Source organism: Haematobia irritans, chromosome 1, assembly GCF_050003625.1.
Source record: "Haematobia irritans isolate KBUSLIRL chromosome 1, ASM5000362v1, whole genome shotgun sequence".
Classification (NCBI taxonomy): Eukaryota; Metazoa; Arthropoda; class Insecta; order Diptera; family Muscidae; genus Haematobia; species Haematobia irritans.
Window position 1 is genome coordinate 272,618,326 of NC_134397.1, and position 26,717 is coordinate 272,645,042.

The window sequence follows — 26,717 nt, forward strand, 5'->3', positions numbered from 1 at the left end:
TTTTGGCTCAATAACAAAATTCTTAAGTGAAGGACAACGTTTTTGAATACAAGCCCTTCTATTTTACGGGATTGCAATCTGCCAACTAACAGCTCTATAGAAAAACTGGACATTGCTGAGGTTATACGTACACAGAAAGTTTTGACATACCAAAATATTCATCTCGCCCAAAAAAAAAAATGGAATTAAATTGTGAACATTTCCTGCGATTATTTTTTCCAAATTTCATTGTGGAGTAACCTAACAACAGTACACCGATGAACCTAATACAATGTTTGGCAATGAAGGTCCTTCAAGGACCAGTGTTTTACGGTGGTATGGTGTATTCAACTAAGGTCGTACTTCAAGGCGAATTTCGTGAAGTAAAAGTCGTGAAAAATCTGTTTTTTGTTCCGGAAACCATATTATTACAAGATCGTCATGCGACCTATCGTGAGATTGAGACAACGCTATGAGCCCGAAAGTAAACAGCTATCGACCAACAAATACACGAAGCATTTCCAAGCAAATAATCGTCTGTTTTTACGGAAAAAATGGACATGCCGCCATCAATGGTAAGAGAACAATGCAGAGGAGTCAATTCTGAATGGCATACAACCATTTGTTTGCTAAGTCGACAAATAATTAGGGATACCAACCGTCGAAGGCTAAGACGACCTCTCATACACCGGCTCAAGCAACTGCCTTTTTGAGCACTGAAAACATCGATCTGATGGGTCATCCTCCATATAGTCCTGACTTGTTTTTCTAGTAGTAGTGCTATTGTATTGTAATTGTAACTGTCTTAGGGTCTGATCGACTATCTTTCGTTCAGGCAGAAAATAAAAATTAGAATTAAAAACTTGGCATCGAATGACATCTTTTAATTCCCGTTTTCGTCACCTGAAGAAGCTGTTGATGCGTTCAAAATGCATGTTTTGGAGATACCTTAATCAAAGTGGCAAAAGTGCTTCAACAATTGGTTCAAATGCATTCACAAGTGTATAGATCTGAATGGGGGAATATTTTGAAAAACAATAAAGCTATTTTCGTTGATTAATATTTGTTTTTATTCTCTAATCCTGAAATATAAAAAGCAGCCCTCGCACAAATGCAATCTGTAACCTAAGGATAAAATTGCCTACCCATATTTCATTGTAGGCTTAAATGAAAAGAGAATTTTAAATAACTTTGGATATTTTCGATTTGGGTTACATTACACAATTTGTTGTCCTCTTATTTGAACAATCCCTCCTAGAAATTTGGAGCAAACGAATCATGCATGAATTACTACCAACCTTTTAATACCCCCGTATGGTATGCCTATCACATATGCAAAATATATAAGTTGTATTCTCCCCTTACCTCTCTCTCTCTCTCTCTCTCTCCTTCTCTTTCTCATGGCTCTCAAAATTCGGTTGTGCATACTCTAGTTTGTTATCTCATGATATGCATACATTCACCTGTGCCCTTGGCATTGCTATCTTTAACAGACATTTTCAAAAGTATCTTTTACCTTTCACATGTGGTTATGGTGTTAGTGGAGGAGGGTGGTGATTCAGGAGATAACAAAACTTTCTTCTGTTTCCATTTAATTTTCAGTTTTTAGAGAGAAATAGAGGGAGATGTGTGGGGAAAGTTTTGTGGAACTTCATTAGAATTCTTTTTCTCAAAGTTAATACTTCGAACGGCTTTCATTTGAACTTTCGCAGCTTGGTATGAAATTTGTCCCATTTGTTTTTTCTTTGTTGGACACATGTTTGTGTATTTGCAAATAATTGGTATAAGCTTCAATAATAATTTTTAAATGTTATTGACTGACTGGTCGATACTTACCCTCACGCAAGGTCACTATGTAGTAGGATTCTTTGGATGGGGGACTAATGCCCAGTTTGTTGACTGCCTTCAGGCGAAAACTGTAGACGGTAAATGGCACCAGGCCGGTGACTTGATGTGATGTCACATTTGATTTTGTTTGTATTTGTGGCACTTGATCCCATTGACCATTCTCGCCCACTCTGTAAATAAATCGACAAAAAGAAAAGAGAAAGAGAAGAGGTAGAAAATAAGCGTCAAGTGAGTCAAGTTATTGCAAATTAAAGAAATTGAGGTTAAAGTAGCAAAAATGCGATAAGGAATAATATTTACTCTTCTTCCGTTTGCTAAAAATACACACATATAAACACACACAGCCACACATAAATAAATAGAGAAAACCAAAAGGAATAGGATATGAAAGTAGAGTCAATACAAAAAAAATCAACTAGAGGAGAGTGTTTAAGGATTCGAATTGTGTCTTAATTCAATCATCTTTTTTTTTGTTTTTCTGCTTTTGCTAGTCTTTCGTTCACCATTACCATTCGTGTTGTTGTTCGTGTCTATTCCAAGCGATAGACATTTCAATCATTTGCCCTAAGGAAATTGTGGTATTTATTCTGTTCTCAGGATAACCACTTAAATGCAATATCGTCTCCATTTATTCCTCATGTTCTCCATTGCTTTGCCCATGTAAAATGGATAGACTGCAATAGACTCTATTATTTTTAATGGATATCCTGAAATGTTTCCCTAGATAAATGCAATTGACAAGTTAATAAGAGGTGGTTAGTGGTACAATACAGGAAATCCTTTAAAAAATGTCTAGGTCTGGGTTTCTTTAAAGTACAAGAGGGGTAATGATTAAAACGAGAACTTTGAGTTTTTATTGTGGAATCCAACTAATTACACTCTGATATTGAGCTTGGTCTGAAAACATTAATAGCAGTTCTATTTTTATATTTGCCATAAATTATATACATAAAAAAATTCTTACGGACAAATTTCTGGAAAACAGATATATGTGTATACACATAAATATAATTGTAATTATCTACTAAATGGAAAATAATATATTTCATCAATATAACTCGGTTCTCAAAAAAAAAAAAAAATATTTTTAGAAATAGAGGAAGAATTCAGCGACAAGAAAAATGGTTTTATAAAGGCAATAAACTAAAAATTAAAACTCAATTCAAATATTTGAGCATACTGTTGACACCAAAAACGAGAGTTACATCCCACGTTGAAAATAGAACACAACAAGCAAAAAGAGCCATAAACTCTACTTGGGCAAGCTTTTTAAGGAAGAGAGAAATATAGCTGGCAAATAAATGGAGCTGGATGAAACATTGGACGAAATTTTACCGACGAAATAGAAAGGCTTATAATTGTACAAAATTTCAAAAATATCAAAGTTTTATCTCAGCTTTGTTTTATTTATTGCCTACTAATAAAAAAATAGAGAAGTCGACAGTGAAGTGAAAGTGGAATGGTATTTATATTTCATGTACACACTCTCAGAAAAGTATCGAATGTCCATTTTTCAAATTCTCTAAAAGTCTAAAATATAACCGATTTTTGCAAAAATCGAATGCCAACTTCCCCAAAATTTTTGACAAATACGAAAAGTCGAGGTTTTGATCCTGGCAGTATATGAATTGTTTTATTTTGGCAGGATTTACTCTTAGACCATTTTTCCGTAACTTTTTCCCAGTCAGGCGGAGACTTTCAGCGAACCAACCAACCAGGAAGGAACATTTTGTTTAATTTTAGTAAAATTTGGTTATTTGTAGAAAATTTTAACTAAACTGTTTGCAAACACAGATGTCACGCCGATTTCACAACCATAAGTAAATATTTTTCGACCAATTCAAAAAAAAAAAAGTATATACGGCCGTAAGTTCGGCCGGGCCGAATTTTAAATACCCACCACCATGAACCAAATATTAGGGTTTCCTTTGAAATTTCAGGAGGGCTTGCGGACATGAGAACACTTCACGAAGATAAATTTAAAGATTTCACCTATGAGGACTATATCAGATTCTGGATTTATAAGAACCATTTTTGTTTGAGTTTTAGAGGAATCATTAACATCTCTTGTAAGTGTGCAAGAAAATTATAAATAACGTCTTGATTTGAAATCTTAAATCTGTAGATTTTCACCCGAGAAGTAAAGTCTTGAAATTTTACATTGAGTTTCAAGCAATTTTCATGATCAGTGCGCCTTCTATACCAGTGCGCCTTCTGAAGTCGGTCGATAAAAAAAGTTAATAAAAACTTCATCCGATACACGTTTTTGTGAGCCTAAAAAAACTACGGTTTCTAGAAACCCAAGGAGTTAAATCGGGATATAGGTCTACATGGGGGCTATACCAAAACATGGACCGATACTTACCATTTGTGGCACACCACTTTATGGTCCTAAAATACCTATACATTTCCAATTTCAGGCAAATTGTATATAAACTACGAATTCTATAAAACCAAGCTGTAAAATCGGGAGATCGGTCTATATGGGGGCTATACCAAAACATGGAACGATACGGACCATTTTCGGCACACCTTTTGATGGTCCTCAAGTACCTCTAGATTTTCAATGTCAGGCAAATTGGATAAAAATTACGATTTCTATAAGCCCAAGACCCCAAATCGGGAGGTCGGTTTATATGGGGACCATACCAAAACATGGACCGATGCTCACCATTTTTGGCACACCTCTTTACGGTTCTAAAGTGCCTCCAATTTCAGGCAAGAATCCCAAGAAGTAAAATCTGGAGATCGGTCTATATGGGGAATATACCAAAATATGGACCGATACTCACAATTTTTGGCACACGTATTTGTGGTCCTGCAATACCTCTAGATTTCCAATTTTAGGTAAATTGAATGAAAACTGCGGTTTCTATAAGCCCAAGAAGTAAAATCGGGAGATCGGTCTATATGGCGGCTATAACAAAACATGGACCGATACTCACCATTTTTGGCACACCTCTTTATGGTCATAAAATACCTCTAGATTTCAAATTTCAGGCAAATTGGATAAAAACTACGATTTCTATAAGCCCAAGACCCCAAATCGGGAGGTCGCTTTATATGGGGATTATATCAAAACCTGGACCGATATAGCCCATCTTCGAACTTGACCTGCATGCAGACAAAAGACGAGTTTGTGCAACATTTCAGCACGATTGCTTCATTATTGAAGACTGTAGAGTGATTACAACAGACAGACGGACATCGTTATATCGTCTTAGAATTTCTCCCTGATCAAGAATATATATACTTTATATTGTCGGAAATCGATATTTCGATGTGTTACTAACGGAATGACAAACTTATTATACCCCCGTCACCATTCTATGGTGGTGGGTATAAAAAAAAGATATATCAGGCGTATTTTATTTGCGTAACTTGTTTGAAGTTAAAAATTTCAAAAATATCTATAGTGAAATACGAATAATGCGTCCAGCGTTATTTACAAATTTTGAACTGAACTATTTTGTGGGAAACATGAATTTATTAATCGCTAATAAATAATATCTTCTTTATGCTTCAATTTTGTATAATTTTCCCCCTTTATTAGTTTATTTAACTAACGTATGCGAAAAAATTATTAAAGTCTACGAAGCAATTCATGAACAATTCTTTGAACTAAAATAGAATTTAGTGCCATATAGGGTTCACCTTTTTAGTGTATGCTATCTCTTAACTTAATATTTCAATAATGTTTACTAACTTCTAATCTACTGAAGAAGAAGAATTTTAAATATGTATCCCAATATACAGCAGAGTGAAATAAATACCCCACAAATGAGATATATTTAATCTTTGTAATATGTGACATCCTCATTTGGATATGGTAAAACATATTCTCTTAAGGGTTAATCCATAAGGACAGCTTACAAATAGGTTCAACGTATTTGTCAGCTACCTAGGCCACAACCAGAACAACCTCAATTTTACAAAAACAAATTCACACACATTCACTTTCACATATATACACAGTCAATGGTTCAGTATCCATTTGTTGATGTTAGTTTACTAAATCCGAAAACTAAACACAGGCCAAAAAACCAAACAAAAAAAAAAAACAACAACAAATTGTTGTTCCTATCTTGATTGCTGTGGGTATTAACGATAAAAAACCTCTTGTCCCCAAACGTAGTAAATGTCCTTGACGTTGTGTTTTTTTCATTTATTTTGTTTTTTTTTTTATGGCTTAACAACAACAACAACAACAGACCAATAGTAACAGACCATAGAGAAAACTGTAGAAAGTCGACAGGTTGCACACATACATGTATGTAATGCATAATTTATGTATGAAATTTAAAATTATTATCATAAAAGACAATTTATTTATGATGATTTGTAACACATACCCAGCTCTACTACAGGGAGCCAATTCCGTGAAATGTATGTATGATTGCCTTGGTCACACGTACCATAAATTTTCAATGCAGTCGTAGATACTTAAACCATCTAGGTTTTTCTGTTACTGCCTGATAAATTTCGGTTGACACAGGTCAGTTTAATGTTATTAAAAATTCAAAAAAGATATTTATAAACATCTTGATGGTTGTTAATAGAGATAATGTGGGCCTTAACAAGTAAACACCTTAAAAAAAATCGGTTCTGTAACATGTACCCCAAACACATTTTGCTTCAAACATATATATTTTCAGGACTGGTGCAAACAAAATATTGTTTGTATTGTTCAAACATATTATGTTTTACCGTGGTGCAATGGTTAGCATGCCCGCCTTGCATACACAAGGTCGTGGGTTTGATTCCTGCTTCGACCGAACACCAAAAAGTTTTTCAGCGGTGGATTATTCCACCTCAGTAATGCTGGTGACATTTCTGAGGGTTTCAAAGCTTCTCTAAGTGGTTTCACTGCAATGTGGAACGCCATTCGGACTCGGCTATAAAAAGGAGGTTGCTTGTCATTGAGCTTAACATGGAATCGTGCAGCACTCAGTTATAAGAGAGAAGTTCACCATTGTGGTATCACAATGGACTGAATAGTCTAAGTGAGCTTAATACATCGAGCTGCCACCTAACCGAACCTAACCTAACCTAGGGCATATACCGCTAGTAAAAAATTTTAATGACATTTTCTTTGTGTGGATATATTTTTAAGGCGCCAATTAGTTACTTCCATTATTTTAATTGCAGCATACTCTCTAGGTCGCACTTTCTAAATACATATATGTTTATAGGCTATTCACAAATTAATATATGTTTGCATCTAAACATATTATATTTACAAACATTTTATGTCCCAAACATAATATATTCTAATATACTAACATATATGTCCAAAAACATGTTATGCTAGTTTATGAACATTATATGCTTGCACTTAAAAATATTGTGTTAAAAAAAATTTAAGTTCCAAATATATAATTTTTACACACGAAAAACAATCATTTTCGTCCGTGTATCCGGCCACACCAAAACTTATTTATCCTCCAGAAGCAGAGAAAAGATATGATCAGAATGTTATTTTTGGATGGGAAAAAATATATTTTGGCCGCCAAAAATGTAAAATGATAGTCGAAATCAGATATACAATGTCCGAGAAAATAATATGGTTGCGACAAACTGTTAAATGTTCACCATTCAAAAATAATACTGCGAATAACCTATTCCATCCTGATTTCTCTGTACTAAAATTCGTCAAACATAGATGGTATAGAAGAGCAATTGAAGTACTGCTTTGTTGGAGGGCAATATGGAGGCTTGATACGAGTAAAGACGATATAAAAAAAATTGAAATATCCCCTTATGGATCTCTAGATAACAAATTTCAGAATAATTGGATAAAATTTGCGGAGTCGACATACCCGAGTAAAGAGTGAAATATCTAATTTGAAATGATTAGATACCCTGCAGAAAAAGCATCGCCAAAAAAGTAGTGAAAATGTTCTTTTTGGATCCGGAAATGCTGCAAAATTGGCACAGAAGCAATGAATTTAACACGGGCTTGTCATAGGACGGATGTCCACCATTTCACATGCAGTTGCACTGAATTTGCAGCATTTCTTAAGGTGTGATCCGAATTCAGTGTTTTAGATATAAATTAAAAAGTTTTGCAATAATTTGCCAAATAATTAATTTTTATAATTTTTTAAAGTATTGTACCGCTTGTCTGAAATGTTTGACATGAAATATTTTTAAAAACTGGTAATTTTTCTGGAATGGATTTAACCTTTTTTGGAAAAAATTTTAATAATTTGTACCATTTTATTAATTCCTACTCGGGTTTTAAACTATTTGAAACTAAAAAGTTCAAACTTCCTTTCAAAACTATTAAAAAAGCGAGTTAAAAAATTTAATTAAATGAACCTGAGTAGTTAAAATAAAGAACATCTTTGGGAGGACATTTTTTGAAGTACTTTTTAAGTTGTACCTAGGTAGGGAGCCACCGTGGTGCAATGGTTAGCATGCCCGCCTTGCATGCACAAGGTCGTGGGTTCGATTCCTGCTACGACCGAACACCAAAAAGTTTTTCAGCGGTGGATTATCCCACCTCAGTAATGCTGGTGACATTTCTGAGGGTTTCAAAGCTTCTCTAAGTGGTTTCACTGGAATGTGGAACGCCGTTCGGACTCGGCTATAAAAAGGAGGTCCCTTGTCATTGAGCTTAACATGGAATCGGGCAGCACTCAGTGATAAGAGAGAAGTTCACCACTGTGGTATCACAATGGACTGAATAGTCTAAGTGAGCCTGATACATCGGCTGCCACATAACCTAACCTAACCTAAGTTGTACCTTTAGAAGCACTTCCAATCTTTTTTGCTGGGTATTAGATATCGATGTTCTCATTCCAGAGTACGCTAAGTCGACTTAACAATTGTTGATAGAGTTCGTTGTTTTTTATTCGGATTGATGTGAATTGCATCCTGTCAAAAGTTCGAATTTATTGGACATCAAAAGTTATGGTTAATATTGTACGTGGCCTGTGACTAAAGTTTTAAAAATGTTCAATCCAAGCGGAGCCTAGATTGCCATTTTCAGGCAAATTGAATACAAACTACCGTATGTCAAATCACAAACCATTGACCGTTACTTTTTGTGGATCTAAAATACCTCTAGATTTCCACTTTCAGGCAAATCGAAAAAAACGGTACACACAAAAAAAAATAAAATATGAATTTGTACATAAATGTGTACATTTTGGAAAATTTATGGACTCTTTCATGAAATAGATGTATTTTTTTTATTCGTAAATACTTGTTATTAAATTAAGCAATTTTTAATAATGTGCATGGATTCTTCCATAAAATTAATGAAACTTTACATAATATATCCAAAAATACCGGTTTTCTCTTAGCATGAGAGAGCCACAACATAGAGTTACTCTCATATGTATACAATACAAGCATACAAAACAAGACAAAAACCAACCATAAAGTTTTTGAAGTCAACACGTGGCTTTGCTGTGTTTGGTTTTTTCAGTTCAGTTTGAGTCGCCGTCGCGATTCAAAGATTATTTATTGCTGAAAAAGGTTGACGAAATAGAACAATTTTATTAATTAACTGGAAGCATTGGTGCTCATATTTATAACTAATAAAAAATATTATAAAATGTGTTTTACTCGCAGGACTTTAATGCGGTTTTTAATAAATGTGTTCATACATTTTGACCAATTAAGAATTAGGGGAAAATCGAAAAGAAAAAAGAAAAGAAGAGATATATTTAATGCATGATATTTTTAATATATATTATGTAAAAATACATATTTCTCAATGTCGAAAATTATGTATACTACATTTATAAAATTACAAATTTCATTAATATTATGTATACATTCGTAGTCAATGAAAACCTGTATTTTTTAATTTATGAACTTTTTTCATATAATTTATGAATTCCGTGTTTGGAAAATTTTTGGGAACACTATTCATACAATAAATGAATTATTTTTTTGTGTGTATCTAGAAGCCGATGAATTTAAATCGGGAGACCGGTTTAAATGGTGGTTATACCAAAACCATAGACATCATATTCGGCACGCCTATTTGTGGACCTAAAGTATCTCTAGATTTTCAATTCCAGGCAACTCGGATAAAGTTGCGGTATCTACACCCATAGAAGGAATATGATCACCTCGAACATGTTTCAAGAGCAAAATGTTATTTTTGAATGGTGACCATGTTTGCCGCAAAAATGTTGTTTCCTCGCCAAACATTACATGCTTTCCGAAAACAGATACATAATTTCCGAGAAAATAACATGGTTGCAGCGAACATGTTACATGGTCCAAAAATAACATTTTGCTCTTCAAACATGTTTGAGGTGGTCATATTCCTTCTCTGGGTGTAGAAAGCCAAGAAGTCAAATCGGCATTTCGGTCTATATGAGGACTATATTAAAACATACACATGTATTTGTGGACCTAAACTACTTCTGGATTTCTAATTTTTAGGAAATTTGGTAAAAATTGCGGTATATAGAACGCCAGTCTATATGGTGGCTATGCCAAAACATGGATCCTTATAGCCCATTTTCGAACTTGTATGCAGACAAAAAAAAAAAAAAAAGAATCTTTGTCAAAATTCAGTGAAGTCTTTGGCGTGATTGCAATAGACATACATACGTCCAGACAGACATGGTTATATTGTTTTAGAATATCTCCATGAAATTTATTATACCACTATTAGTATTCTAGGGTGGTGGGTATAAAAAAGTTACAGCATAAAATTTTACTAACTTTTGCTGAATTTCCCACAAACATTTCTGAATCTCATAGATTTTGTAAAATATGCAAAAGTATTTCTCACGAAGCAGTCGTTTAATCTATACCGCTACATCCGAATTGCAAGATCGTGTAGAAGCGTGAAAAAATCACTCTAGGATTATCGCCCTTGAAACTCATTGCCTCGAATAGCAACGCTAAAATATTTAATAACGAAATTTTCATATTTGTCTCTTAATATTGTTCTGATATTTATCCTTAAATTTATTACAGTTTATTAGAATTAATTATCCAATATTTTTAAAACATTATGTATTAAAATATACACTGAAAAAAATATTGTCGTGAGGTTAAAGATTTCATGTCTTTAAAACACGAATGCATATTTTGCTTAGCATAGAAGACGGATTTCTCTAGTATAAAGTTTTTTTCCTAGTCAGAAAGTCGATAAACTTTTCAATGAGGTTGTATTGTCCTTATAATTAAGTGATTTCACCTAAAAATGGGTATCATAACATGAAAAAAAATGTTTGTGCTAAGATCAAATTGACTTCAATAATTCAGAAAAATTCTTTAAATTTAATGATTTTTTTTTTTTTAAATTTGTTGTCTTTTTGCATCTTGACTACAAAGCAAAAAATCGTTCAAATGTAGGACATGTTTTTCAACACTTTATTTTAAAGAAGTTTTTACTTGAAACATTGCAGAATTTCTACTAGAAGTTGAGTCTTAATTTGGAGTTGTTAACTCGTTTTTAAAGGACTTTGATAGCATATGAAGAAAAAAAGCTGAAAAAGCGAAAAATTAAAATTTGCTTCCTAGAAGCAAGTACACAAAACTCAAATTTAAAAGAGAATTGTGTTTTAAAAGTATCCTTACTTGTATTCTCCGCTTCTTTGGCTCCGAATCAATACCAAAATTTTTAAAGACAAAATCTTTGGAAACGGACATGCTTTTTTTTCGGTGTACCTTTCAAATATTCATATTGAATTGATTCGTCAAAATTATCCTTGTACTGTCAATTAAAAAATGTAAAATCTTGTTGTATTAGCGTTCCAACAACAATTAATAAATACTCCTAAAGAATAAGACAAATATTAATGGTGTCTTGAATTTGTAGAAAAACATTTATTTGTTTTTGTCATATCGGAATTTCGTAGTGATAATCTTGTCTGTAGATAAGATAATTCGACTTTTACCTTTCTCAAATGCATATGTCATGTCTCATATATAAAGGGAAACCAACTAACTTCCTCCCCCTAAACCAAGTATTATTTCACTGTGGAAAAATAGCTGATGATGAAACGTTGATTTCCTTCTTTAAACCCTCCAAAACTATCCAGAGACAAGCATTTGCCTCACAAAGCCCAATTGGGACTCTGAAGGTATGGCGATGACCTTCAGCTTGGGTTATCTTTTATTATATTGTTGAAAATTTTGTTGACCTATAAAATTCGCTTCTTTTGTGGTGTCATATTGAATTTTCAGCATTGAAAAAAATATTGTCGTGAGCCCATAGATTTCATGTCCTTAAAATACAAATATGAATTTTGTTTAGCGCAGAAGAAGCATTTCAGTGATATAAAGTTTATTTTTTTCATTGGCCAAAAGTCGATAAACTATTTAATGAAGTCGTTATGTTCTTATAGTTAAGGGACTTTAAACTTGGTGTTTTGATATGAAAGAAAATTTTGTTTGACTAAGATCAACTTGGCTTTAATAATTATGGAAAAATTTTCCATATTTATAAAATCGTCTAAATTTTTGCATTGTTGTTTGTTGACTATAAAGCAAAAAGGCGTTCTAACTAGGAAATTGTTTTCGACACTTTATAGGGTTTTTTACTTGAAATGTAGCGTGATTTCTACTTGAATTAGAGTCTGAATTTGGAAATTTAAGTTGTCGTTAACTCGTTTTTAAATGCTAAATGAAAAAGCTGAAAAAAACGAATAAATTAGAATTTTTTTCTAGAACCAAGTACGCAAAACTCAAATTTAAAAGAGAAATGTGTCTTGACGGGATCCCCACTTCAAACCTCTACCTCTTTGGCTCGGATTCAATACCAATATCATTGTTGTAAAGACAACATCTATGGAACAGGACGTGATTTTTATACTCTGCGCCACACTGTGGAAGAGGGTATTATAAGTTAGTGTATATGTTTGCAACACCCAGAAGGAGACGAGATAGACACATGGTGTCTTTGGCAAAAATGCTCAGGGTCGGCTCCTGAGTCGATATATCCATCTGTCCGTGAACACATTTTTGTAATCAAAGCCTAGGTCGCAGTTTTAGTCCAATCGACTTCAAATTTGGCACAAGTATGTGTTTTGGCTCAGAATAGAACTCTATTGATTTTGGAAGAAATCGGTTCAGATTTAAATATAGCTCCCATATATATATCTTTCGCCCGATATGGACTTATATGGCCCCAGAAGCCAGAGTTTTACCCTAATATGCTTAAAATTTTGCACAAGAAGAACAATTAGTACTATAGTCAAGTGCACCAAATTTTATTGAAATCGGTTTAGATTTAGATATAGCTCCCATATATATCTTTCGCCCGATATGGACTAATACGGTCCCAGAAGTCAGAGTTTTACCCCAATTTGGTTGAAATTTTGCACTAGGAGTACAATTAGCAGTGTGCCAAATTTTATTGAAATCGGTTCAGATTTAGATATAGCTCCTTATATAGCTTTCGGCCGATTTACACTCATTTGACCATAGAGACCAATTTTTTGCTCCGATTTAGTTGAAATTTTGCACAGGAAGTAAAATTAGCATTGTAGCTATTCGTGCTAAATTTGGTTGAAATCGGTTCAGATTTAGATATAGCTCCCATATATAGCTTCGTCCGATTTACACTCATATGACCACAGAGGTCAATTTTTAACTCCGATTTAGTTGAAATTTTGCACAGGGAGTAGAATTAGCATTGTAGCTATGCGTGCCAAATTTGGTTGAAATTGGTTCAGATTTAGATATATCTCCCATATATAGCTTTCGCCCGATTTACACTCATATGACCACGGAGGCCAATCTTTTACTCCGATTTAGTTGAAATTTTGCACAGGGAGTAAAATTAGCATTGTAGCTATGCGTGCCAAATTTGGTTGAAATCGGTTCAGATTTAGATATAGCTCCCATATATATGTTTTTCTGATTTCGACAAAAATGGTCAAAATACCAACATTTTCCTTGTAAAATCGCCACTGCTTAGTCGAAAAGTTGTAAAAATGACTCTAATTTTTCGAAACTTCTAATGCATATAAATAAATAAACTTTAATAAACTTTTTCGAAATTTCCTTAAAATTGGTTCGGATTTAAATGTTTCCCGTATTTATACCCTGCGCCATACTGTGGAACAGGGTAACATTGTGTTCCACCCTAGTGCATTAGCCGACTTAAATTTTGAGTCTATAGATTTTGTAGAAGTCTATCAAATTCTGTCCAGATCGAGTGATATTTAAATGTATGTATTTGGGACAACCTTTATATATAGGCCTCCCAACACATTTGACGGATGTGATATGGTATCGAAAATTTAGATCTACAAAGTTGTGCAGGGTATAATATAGTCGGCCCCGCCCGACTTTAGACTTTCCTTACTTGTTTTCAGTATATATTTTATACAATTTACAACTACATTTTAACCCAGAACTAGGAGTTAGAGGATATGTTTTGAGCGTCGAGAAAAAAAGGGAGTTACCCCTTCATACATCGACTACCAATAAATCAACTTTTCGCAATTTATAAAAAAAAACAATTAAAATTTTTTAGCCTTATATCAATTCAGGCTGGTTTCTCGACCAAAATAATTACTTTACATATTATTACAAGTTTAATACGAGCTTATATAGATTAAAAAAATGGTATTTTAAGATATTGAAAAGATAACCCTATATACCAATCTCCGCAAGCCTAACAAAAGTAAATTTTTAAGGGTATAATAAAGTCGTCACTGCCCCACTTTATACATTTATTACTTGGTTATCTGAGGTTAAAGTTTTGTTACCATTTTTTGTCACACAACAAAGTCATTTCTGTGTGCTTTTAAAAATATTTTAAATTATATGCCATTCTTTGGAAAATACCATAGATGGAGGTTAAGGGATTATTCGAAATACTTTGAGTTTTTTCCAATTGAGTTGCTTGGGGGAATAAAGGACATCAAATAATTTGACACTTTATTCAGATACTGGAAAATTAAGATTACTCAAAAGATTTATTTTAAGGGGATTGGTGGAGAGCTTTTCCGACATATAAATAAAGAAAATATGGAAGTATTCTAAGAATTCAGTTTAAGATTATCCAAAGAAGGGTCTTTGGTTTTATTAAATCCTCCTATGAAAATATTAATAATTTTTTTTTTCTAAATTTGATAGGATATAACTTTGATGTTAGTTTACAAAAAAAATCACACCAAACCATTATTAATTATATTTCAAAGACCAAAGCCTTGCCCTTGAAAAGATCACGTTCGACATATGTATGCGTAAGCTTTTATTACAAAAGGACACGTACTCAGCCTACACTCAGGCCCATATGCGATTACAAACGAATGGGATTTGAAGTGGCATTGATGATTGTGTATTGATTGCCATTGTGTCTGCCTAACAAATTGAAAGGATGAAAGTGTTTTTTTTTCGCCTCCATGAATAGTTTGACATTTAACCTATGAAAGAGGTATCGAAAAGGGAAATTTCGAGAAAATGAATTGATGGAGCTTAGTATGGCAATTTGTTACTTTGAAAGAAAATGCTGGGGGGAAAACATACAGCCATTGTATATGAAGGTCACGTCATACGATAGACCAGACAATCAACTCCAGATTATTCACATGAGGTAATTATTAAGTGTATTGAACTTGAAATGGTTAATGATTAATCTTGATGAAAGCGTCTTTAAGTGACCTTCAAAGGTTAGCTATGACGTTATTCGTACTATAATTAAAGACATACGTTATTAACTATTGGCAAAGAGGTAAGACAGAGCTAAAGTTAGATTAGAAAATTAGATGCGAAAATTAAACAAACTAAAGAATTTTTATATATCATCTCAGTAGAATTTCTTGTGAAGTGAAAGCTAAGTCCATCTTGGAGGTGCATCGAAAGTAATAAATTGGGAAGAATAAACTGTTTACTGGGCTGTTACAGTTTGAGAATACGAGTCGAAAAACATGTGGAATATTTTGAACAATAAAGGGTGCTTAAATTTCAAGGGCCGATGTTGATTTTGAATAAAACACAAACTATTTAGGAAATTATTGTAATTTTATTTTATTATGATATATTGGTATTACTCAATTATGTATGGAACAAAATATCGGCCAAATGGGCGCCGCGACCTCGGTGGCACACCTTCATCCGATGGTCCAAATTTTAGATGACGCTGAGGCATAGTGGAGGTTCTATGCCGTTAATGTGCCGAATTATCTCATCCTTTACCTCTTTGTTGCTGGCTTATTGACGTACACCTTTTCTTTCAAATAACTCCAAAGAAAAAAGTCCAACACACGATCCTGGCGGCCAATTGACATCGCCATTACGTGAGATAACACGGCCATTGAATTTGTTGCGCAAAAGAGCCATTGTTTCGTTAGCTGTGTTGCAAGTGACACCGTCCTGCTGGGCCAAAAAAGTTCGTTATCATCTTACGATAGCGAACACCATTCACAGTAACTGCCTGACCGGCCTCATTTTGGAAAAAATACGGCCCGATGATGCCAGCCCATAAACCACACCAAACAGTCACTCTTTGTGGGTGCATTGGTTTTTCGACAATCACTCTTGGATTCTCATTCGCCCAAATGCGGCAATTCTGTTTATTGACGAATCCACTGAGGTGAAAATGTGCCTCATCACTGAAGATGATTTTCTTCGAAAATTGATCATCCACTGTTGCTATTTCTTGGAACCATTCTGCCCATTCACGACGTCCATGGTTCAAATTGAGTAAGTCTGAAATAGAAAAATGTCAAATAAAATTCGGAAAAAATTGGCGTTTAGGTGTGGTTCACATTCAACATTGGCCCTTACAATTTAACCACCCTTTAGTTAACGTGTAGATCCAATCAAGGAAGTAAAGAAATTAATCAGTTATATGAAAATTAGAACTTGCGACGAATTGAAGGTAACGCAAGAGGGGCAAGTCGGTGGGACCAATGGTTGCTATAACCCCAATAAAAACCATCCCCATGATTTGTCTTGCGGAGGATCATGGAAGAACAAATTTCATGCGATCTGGTATCTAACAAATATGTACAAATCGCTCCATATCAGTCCATTATTTCATATGGGCCCCATATTTCACAATTTCCAGATTTGTCTTATGGAGACTCCTGGCAGAGTACATCTAATACTAGCCGGTTTAAATTTGGTACATAATGTTAGTATATGCCCTCTAACAATTATGCAGAAACTGGTGCATATCCACACTGAAAAAAATATTGTCGTGAGGCCAAAGATTTCATGTCCTTAAAATGCGAATGCAAATTTTGCTTAGCTTAGAAGACGCATTTCACTAATATAAAGTTTTTTTCCTTGTCCAAAGGAAAAAAAGGGTATCATAACATGAAAGAAAAAATTTTAGTGCTAAGGTCAACTTGACTTTAATAATTCATAAAAATTCTTTAAAATTAATGAAATTGTCTTTAAATTTGTTGTCGTTTTGCATCTTGACTACAAAGCAAAAAATCGTTCAAAAATAGTACATGATTTTCAACACTTTATTTTAAAGACGTTTTTTACTTGAAACATAATATAATTGGAAGTCGAGTCTTAATTTAGAAAGTAAAGTTGTCGTTAACTCGTTTTTAAAGGACTCTGACAGCATATGAAGAAAAAATGCTGAAAAACCCCAAAAATTAAAATTGCTTCCAAGAAGCAAGTACACAAAACGCAAATTTAAAAGAGAATTGTGTCTTAAAAGTATCCTTACTTGTATTCTCCGCTTCTTTGGCTCGGAATCAATAACAAAATTGTTAAAGTAAAGACAAAATCTTTCGAACCGGGCATGCTTTTTTTCAGTGTACATTTGTGGACCTAAATACTTCAATGTGAGGCAAATCGCATAAATATTGCGGTATTGCTAGTACCCTCAAAAATTAAAATCGGGATATCCGTTTATATTTAAAGATTGTTTATTTTAAAGATTTTTTATCAAATTCAGAACATAAATTTTGGAAATTTCCATCGCTTCATTAAAGCCGTCTGTCTTTGAACTAAGGAAAATTTTCTTTAAAGTAAATAAACATAGTTTTGATTTAAAGAAATCGTCTTTAAATTAACTGAAATATTGAATCTTTACTAAACCTAAATTTTTAGAATGCGCAATTTACAAAATATTATTAATTAATTAATATTTTTAAATAATGAGATTTTAATTAAAACAAGTGAGTAAAGGAGAAAGTCGGACGGCGCCGACTATATCATCCCCAAAACTACCTCTACTGAAGTAGTAAACATAACCATTTGTGGGGTATTATTGGTATATTTTTGGTATACATTTTGGAAAATCGGGCGATGCATATATATGGGAGCTACATCTAAATTTGAAGCGATTTCTATGATTTTTGGCACATATAGTAAGTACTTTAGAATATTAGAGTAGGCCAACTTTGAGTAAGATCGGTTTATAAATAAGGGATTTATGGCCAAATTTGGCAAAATCGGTTAATACATATACACTGAAAAAAAGCATACCCGCTTCCAAAGATGTTGTCTTTACTTTAAAAATTTGGTATTGATTCCGAGTCAAAGAAGCGGAGAATACAAATAAGGATACTTTTAAGACACAATTCTCTTTTAAATTCGGGTTTTGTGTACTTGCTTCTAGGAAGCAAATTTTAATTTTTCGCTTTTTCAGGTTTTTTTCTTCATATGCTATCAAAGTCCTTTAAAAACGAAATAACGACCACTTTATTTTCCAAACTAAGACTCGACTTCCAGCAGAAATTATGCTGTGTTTCAAGTAAAAAACGACTTTAAAATAAAGTGTTGAAAAACATGTCCCATATTTGAACGATTTTTTGCTTTGTAGTCAAGATGCAAAAAGACAACAAATTTAAAGACAATTTCATTAAATTTAAAGATTTTTTCTGAATTATTAAAGTCAAGTTGACCTTAGCCCAAACATTTTTTCTTTCATGTTCTGATATCCATTTTTAAATCAAATCACTTAATTATAAGGACAATACGACTTCATTGAAAAGTTGATCGACTTTTGGTCAAGGAAAAAACTTTATACTAAAGAAATGCGTCTTTTATGCTAAGCAAAATTTGCATTCGTATTTTAAAGACATGAAATCTTTGACCTCACGACAATGTTTTTTTCAGTGTATATAAGAGCTATATCTAAATCTGAAACGATTTCAATCATTTTTTGCACATACTCGTATAGTATGTGATTTAAAAAAAATTATTTGGCCAACTTTGAGTCAGATCGTTTAATAAATAAGGGACTTGTGGCCAAATTTGGAAAAATCGGGCGATACATATATATGGGAGATATATCTAAATCCGAACCGATTTCGATGAAATTTGGTACACTTAAAGGGTAGTCAATTGGATTACTTTGTGACAAATTTAACTCCGTTGGGCTAGTAAATGAGCACAATCTGATCCCATTTATCGAAATCGGGCGATACATATATATGGGAGCTATATCTAAATTTGATCCCATTTGATCAATAGCGTTCATCCTTGTGCCAAAAAAGCGCCACATACCAAATTTCATTAAAATCGGTTAATAATTGCGACTGGAATCCTGCGAACAACAAATACATGGACGGACTGACAGACGGACGGACACCAAGGGCTAGATCGTCTCAGGAGGTGATTCTTAGTCGATCGGTTTATATTTTATTGGGTCGAAAACCAATATTTCTGGTAGGCACATTTTTGGCAGATCAAAGTTATTATATACTATGTGGTTTAAGGTATAATAAAGTTTATAATCTTTGCATCAAAATTTTTTTATTAAAAATAGGACACAAATTTTGGAAATTTGCGTCGATCCATTAAAGCCGTATGTCTTTGAACAAAGGGAAATTTTCCTTAAAATTTTGATTTAAAAAAATTTTTTGATTTAAAAAAATAAAAAAGACTGAAATATTGAATCTTTAGATTTAATATAAAAACGCTTCATATACAGGCTAAGACTTATTTGGAGGATTTAGTATGTTTGGTTTAAATAAAAAAAAAAATTACTCCCTTACATACATTATAATTTGGATTTCTATACTGGCATTTGTTTTTATGTGAATAATTTTTTTAGCACCGCGAAAAGAGAATGAAAATATGATAAATGAGATCTATATCTTAGTTTCAATTTTATTGGTCAAAGATTTAAAGCCAGATAGGTCGCTAAAATTGTCTTTATTTGGATGAAGCCGCATCTTTGGCGCGGAATTCATAAAAAAATCATTAACAAAAGGTCAAAATGTTTGGATCCAAGTAAGTAAGTTTTTTTGAGTGAACAAACAGAACGAAAAAGTTATTATACCACCACCATTTTATGGTGTTGTATATAAAAAATCTTTAAATCAGAAAATCAAAATCCTCAAACTAATATTTGAAGGCTTTTATTTTTAATCTAAAAATCAAATATCTCATTTAATTAAAAAAAAATGTCTTTAAATAAAAAATATTTTTCTTTAATTTAAGGAAATTTGCCTTACTTCAAAATCTTCCGATGCAATTTTCAAAGATTTGTGTCTTAAAATTAAAGAAAATTATTTTTAAACCAAAGATTTTAAAGTTTCTTTTGATTCAATTTTTTTTAAAGAAATTTGTCCTTAATATTTTGTAAATTTAGGTCATATTATAAATATAAAAATATTACTCATAACGGCTAAGGATTACATGTAGTTCCCATATTCACCCAAATGGGCTTATATACGTCTGGTACAAAGTAGAAGCCATAAGGATTAATTCATTTTAATAACATCCTTAACATGAATAAGTTTGCACATTTAAAAGGTTGGTTTAGGGTATGATGGTTATTATTCATTTATTTCCTTTAAAAAATAATTATACGATATAATTTATTTTGTTAAATTATTTAATTAATTATTTAACAAATAATGATATTATTATTAAATGAGACTTCCATGGTTACCTATTTAATATGTATAAAATGATTTGCTTCCACATCACACCATATACAAAATTAAAACTTTAGTACTACACATATACAAATACCACTAACGTTTAACAGAATCAAATCTACCAATGAAACCAAAAAAAAAGGAAAAAAATAAAAAACAATATTAATTTTATGGTATTGTTATTACATTAATACCACAGCAGCCATTTCATTGTTTTAATCACTGCCCTTTAATAAGATTTCCCTTCTGGGAATTTGAAAACAGAGAGAACGCACAAAAAACAGCGGCTTTATTATTCATTTCACAATGAAAATAAATAACGCCGTCATAAATCTGTATTGAATTTATTCGGTGAATGAGTCCAAGTATAGGCGAGCAGCAGAAAAAAATCTACCAAGCCCATCATCATGGCTGACCAAGCAATTGACCACCTTTTGCCAATGGTTATGCTTAAATGGTTTAATGACGGACATGACCACATAGCCTTAAACCATCACCCAATAGCCATAATTTGGCTGTTATTGTTTTTTATTAAATATTTTTGCGAGTTTTTTTTCTTTCTCATGGAAAGTTATTAAAACTTATTCACAACAATCGTGCCACAATCGTAGAATATATACGGAGTAAATGTGAGTTGGTAGAAATTCTGTTGAAGACACCATGATCTCTTATTGGTGAATGGTGAGTGAGCCGATAGAATTTCCCAAAATGCAGTAATCTATATAAACAGATTTAATTAATTATACTAAAACAATGTCCATTTCACATATTTGAAATATGATTTAAGTCTACATGGTTAACTGTTTAAAAATCGAATTCTCTAATAATCAACTTTTTGTCAAAAATGTTTAACTGGAGTTGATGCTGATAGTAGACATTTGACCTTTCATCATTTTGAAAAAATCAAAAAGGCCAGTTACTGAATTTGGGTTTTTTGTCACTAAAAACTACCAAAGTGTCGATCACAGATCCACTTTTCTGCAGCGCACAGTGGTTCAAAATCGCTTTTTGGGAAATAATTCTTCAACTTTGGAACGGGTAAAGATATTTTTTGTGTGAAAGCTGAGGTGTTTGCAAGATATGGACCCACTAAAGACTGTCATCCACAATCGAATTACTTGGGTTGCGGTAACACTTGCCGATGGCTAGGTATCTTAAAACTTCTTAACACCGTCTTCTAAATTGTAAGTTAGTCCATACGGGCATATATTAAACAAAAATGGCCGATTAAATTCGTCTACGAGTACAATTCAGTTTGGTGTTAGTATATGGCTGTTAGCGGCCATATACTAACACCACGTACCAAAATTCAACCGAATGGGATGAATTTTGCTCCTCCAAGAGATTCCGGAGGTCAAATCTGGGGATCGATATGGACCAATTTTTGCATGCTTGTTATAGACTATATACTAACAGCACGTACCAAATTCGAACCGGAAGGATGAATTTTGCTCCTCCAAGAGGCTCCGGAGGTCAAATTTGGGGATCGGTTTATATGGGGGCTATATTTAATTATGGACCGATATGTACCAATTTTTGCATGGTTGTTAGAGATCATGTACTAACACCACGTGTAAGATAGCTTATTAAGTAGTAGTAGTTGTTTTTTTCCGAATTTTATTTGACATTTCTCTATTTCAGACTTACTCAATTTGAACCATGGAGAGATATACAATCCAAAAACGTGTTAAATGGTTTCAAGAAATGGCATCAGTGGATGATCAATTTTCGAAGAAAATCATCTTCAGTGATGAGGCATATTTTCACCTCAGCGGATTCGTCAATAAACAGAATTGCCGCATTTGGGCGAACGAGAATCCAAGAGTGATTGTCGAAAAACCACTGCACCCACAAAGAGTGACTGTTTGGTGCGGTTTATGGGCTGGCGGCATCATCGGGCCGTATTTGTTCCAAAATGAGGCCGGTCAGGCAGTTACTGTAGATGGTGTTCGCTATCGTGAGATGATAACGAACTTTTTATGGCCCGAATTGGAAGATATGGATGTGGACGATATGTGGTTTCAGCAGGACGGTGCCACTTGCCACACAGCTAACGAAACAATGACCTTTTTGCACAACAAATTCAATTTCCGTGTTAACTCACGTAATGGCGATGTCAATTGGCCTCCAAGATCATGTGATTTGACACCGTTGGACTTTTTACTTTGGGGTTATTTGAAAGAAAAGGTGTACATCGATAGGCCAGCAACAATTCAAGAGCTATGCCTCAGCGTCATCGAAAATTTGGACCATCGGATGAAGGTGTGCCACCGAGGTCGCGGCGCCCATTTGGCTGATATTTTGTTCCATACATAATTGAGTAATACCAATATATAATAATAAAATAAAATTACAATAATTTCCTAAATAGTTTGTGTTTTATTCAAAATCAACATCGGTCCTTGAAATTTTAACCACCCTTTGTAGTAGTTGTAGTAATATTCTCCTTTATTATTAGAATCAAATTTAATATTTTCAGAAATGCAATAATTCATTTACAAATTTTACATGTTCAAATTATTTAATATTAAATATGCAATGGTTAATAGAAGAAAATATTTGTCTGACTTTTGACAATGGCACGAGGCCATCTGTGCATTTTTGTGCTTTACTATATTGTTTAATTTTTTTATGTATTTTACAATTTTTGTTTGTCTCAGTATCAAAAAAAATCTTAGCTGTCAAAAAAAAAAAAATTGGTATAGACATTTTTCACAAAAGGAAAAATTCAAAATGGAATATATTTGCCCACAACAGGGCTAACAACGAATTGGAGTTGGAAAATATAACGAAATCCAGAATCAGTAGCATTATCTCCGACGAAGAGTCGGCAGTCGTTGCGGTTCCATCGGTGGTTATGTGGTGTGGCATTGAGAAATGCGAAGGACTAGTTCCTGTGTTTAGCCCATCACGTCCGGATTCAGTTTCGCCTCGTGAATGGATTATAAATGTGGAGCGTGTTAATAATTTATTTAATTGGGACGACAAGCCACCGTATTCAACGATGCTGAAGCTCAGGTTGATGTGCCGCTGAAGTTAAGGCGCCATTAGAGCTATTGGGTTTTACCGAATCGCATTTGCCTGTTATGGAACAACAAAGAAACCGTGAGGTCTCATACCCGAATTGGAATGGATTGTTTTAGTTTCATGCCCTTAAGCTAAGGTCGTAAGTATAACATTGGTTGTTCAATTGGAATTGGACAGGTTGAGCGAAAGTTTTTTTCCTGGATGTATTCCAGGTTAGGTTAGGTGGCAGCCCGATGTATCAGGCTCACTTAGACTATCCAGTCCATTGTGATACCACAGTGGTGAACTTCTCTCTTTTCACTGAGTGCTGCCCGATTCCATGTTAAGCTCAATGACAAGGGACCTCCTTTTTATAGCCTAGTCCGAACGGCGTTCCACATTGCAGTGAAACCATTTAGAGAAGCTTTGAAACCCTCAGAAATGTCACCAGCAATAATCCACCGCTGAAAAACTTTTTGGAGTCCGGTCGTAGCAGGAATCGAACCCACGACCTTGTGTATGCAAGGCGGGCATGCTAACCATTGCACCACGGCGGCTCCCATTATTAGGTTGAGCGGCTCTGTGGAGGTACTCCACATTGAGCGATGGTTTGCGTAATTTTGTTCCCTGGTTGTTGCCATGTTGAGCGGCTCTGTGATGTTGATTCACATTGAGCGTTGATTAGTGTTCCCTGGACGTATTTCAGGTTGAGCGGTTTGTTGTTTCTGTGGCAGAGAAGTTTTCTGTAAATGAAGATTGAGCCATGATCACTGAGGACAGTGATAGTACAGGATGGCCGAGTTGTAAGATGGCTAATTAAGTACTTGCAACTGAACAGAACTGAGGAAAATCCTGCCTCAGAGTTATATGTCATTTTGTACTTTAAGTAGCTTGTCGGCATGGCTGTCGTTGATTTGTGAAAAACGTTCGATAGGCAGTAGTAGTAGGCGTGTCGATAAGTTACGTTCTTTTACACGTAACAAATTTCTCTCGGATCGAATGAATTTTCTTCCTCAAAGAGGCTCCACAAGCCAAGGGGTCGGTTTATCTGGGGGCTATACGTAAAAGTGGTCCGATATGGCCCATTTGCAATACCATCTGACCTACATCAATAACAACTACTCACGCCAAGTTTCAAGTCGATAGCTTGTTTCGTTTGGAAGTTAGCGTGATTTCAACAGACGGACATGCTTAGATCGACTCAAAATTTCAACACGACCCAGAATATATATACTTTATGGGGTCGTAGAGCAATATTTCGATGTATTACAAACGGAATGACAAAGTTAATATACCCCCCATGCTATGGTGGAGGGTATAAAAATGGTCTTTTTAAGGCCTTAACTAGTGTCAAACGAATGCAATTCGCCCAAATCTATACCAAACGGGCATTCTAACCATTGTACCATGGTGGCTATTTTTTTATTACATACATGCCACAGTGCAACGGAATTTTCTTTTATATAAAGATATCTATTTTGAAGTCGAATAACTTAACCCTCTAATGCCCAATCCCGCCTTTAGGCGGGCTTCGTAAAATCAGTAAGCTTTTAGTAAAACACACCTTAAGACATAAAAAAAAAATAAAGTAAAATAAATAAAAAAACTTAGTAAAATCTGTTCAAGAGGCTTTGCAGCATATACAGAATTTTACCGCATAAATTTTTATTGTTTCGTTTTCTTGCTTTTGTGTCTTTAACATTGAATATTTAATCAGCTGGCGAAAAAATTGGGGCATTAGAGGGTTAACTACAAAGAAAAAACGCCTTCAATGGAAAGTCCATAAACTTCTGGGCAAGTAAAAAATATTTGTATTAGGGAAATACGTCTTCTTTATTACGCATAAATGGCATTCGTAGTTTAAGGATACACCGAAAAAATGTCCATACTTAAACTAACACTAAATTTTACTTTTTTAAAAAATAATTATTTGTTTGTATTTCATTTTTTATTTTTTGCGAAATTTTCCATATTTCCACAAGAAAAATTTTCTTTTTTTTAAGTATGTCTCAAAAATTTTATGAACTAAACGTGGATAAGAACTAAAGCAGAAGAAAATTTTCTTTTCCAATAATAATAACAATGAACTGCAGTACGGTAAAAATGGTCATGTTTTTGCGCCAATGATTTTTTTCTTTAGATTTAGTTCATTGTTTCCTCTAGGAGAGAATGTAATTTCGTCAGGTGTAGTTAAAATGTAGACCTGGACATAAAATTTTCCTGGTTTTAACAACGTTTTGTGGAAATCTCAAAATGTGGAGTATACTCGTATTTAGTAAAATTTTCGCATGATGTAGTTCATTTTTGCTATAAAATAATTTATTTAATTTATTTTATTTTTTTTTATTTTATTTTATTTTATTTTATTTTATTTTATTTTATTTTATTTTATTTTATTTTATTTGTTTATTCAATTACTTTTATTTGTTGTGTGTATGAATTTTTGTCTTTTGGTTTTTTTTTCATATTTCCCAGAAGAATTTCCATGAAAATTTCTTTTTTAGGTTTGAGTTTTATTTTTTCTACCCCTTTTGAATCAATTCGTGTCACATATGCTGTCCATTGTACTCTCCTTTCATGAGTGTGTAATGAGCATTCATTTAAATCGCCTCATTTATATTTGAATTTTCTTTTATTCTGCACAAAGCTTGTACAATAAATGAAAATCTGATTTAATACCAAAGATTTTCTGAATGTTAAATTTCGTATGCATTATGTTTCTGGTCATGGTATTTTCTTCTTGTGATTGTGGTAGTAGTTGGTGTTGTTATTTTCCACTTTGGGTAATGGTAAAGGATGTATGTTACATTCGTTTTTGCGTTCAATGTCTCCTTGGGTTTTGTTTTTTTGTTGAGTCTTAATTTTTCTCCATGGGATCCATGGTTGGTCGTTACTTTCATTCATAGTAGTTGTTGTTGATGTTGTCAGCATTTTGTTTTACATCAGCACAGCAAAAAAATAAAAAAAGGAACGCAAATCACATTTTAAGAGACAAACACATATCCATACTCGCATAAAGAAAGGACTATGAAATGATGCGACAGTGGTTTTTTGGAAAAGCAGGGGAGTATTATAGTCAATCGTCAATTGAAATTG

At 33.5% G+C, this 26,717-nt stretch overlaps 1 protein-coding gene across 1 annotated transcript in view; it reads right to left on the bottom strand.

Annotated features, from left to right (window-relative positions):
- The window catches only part of Ptp99A (Protein tyrosine phosphatase 99A), an 873,279-nt gene that overhangs the window by 472,124 nt on the left and 374,438 nt on the right, over nucleotides 1-26,717 (bottom strand). Inside the window, exon 5 of the mRNA XM_075294575.1 lies at nucleotides 1,816-1,997. Within this exon, the coding sequence (XP_075150690.1) occupies nucleotides 1,816-1,997 (182 nt within the window). The remainder of the gene's footprint in view (nucleotides 1-1,815; nucleotides 1,998-26,717) is intronic.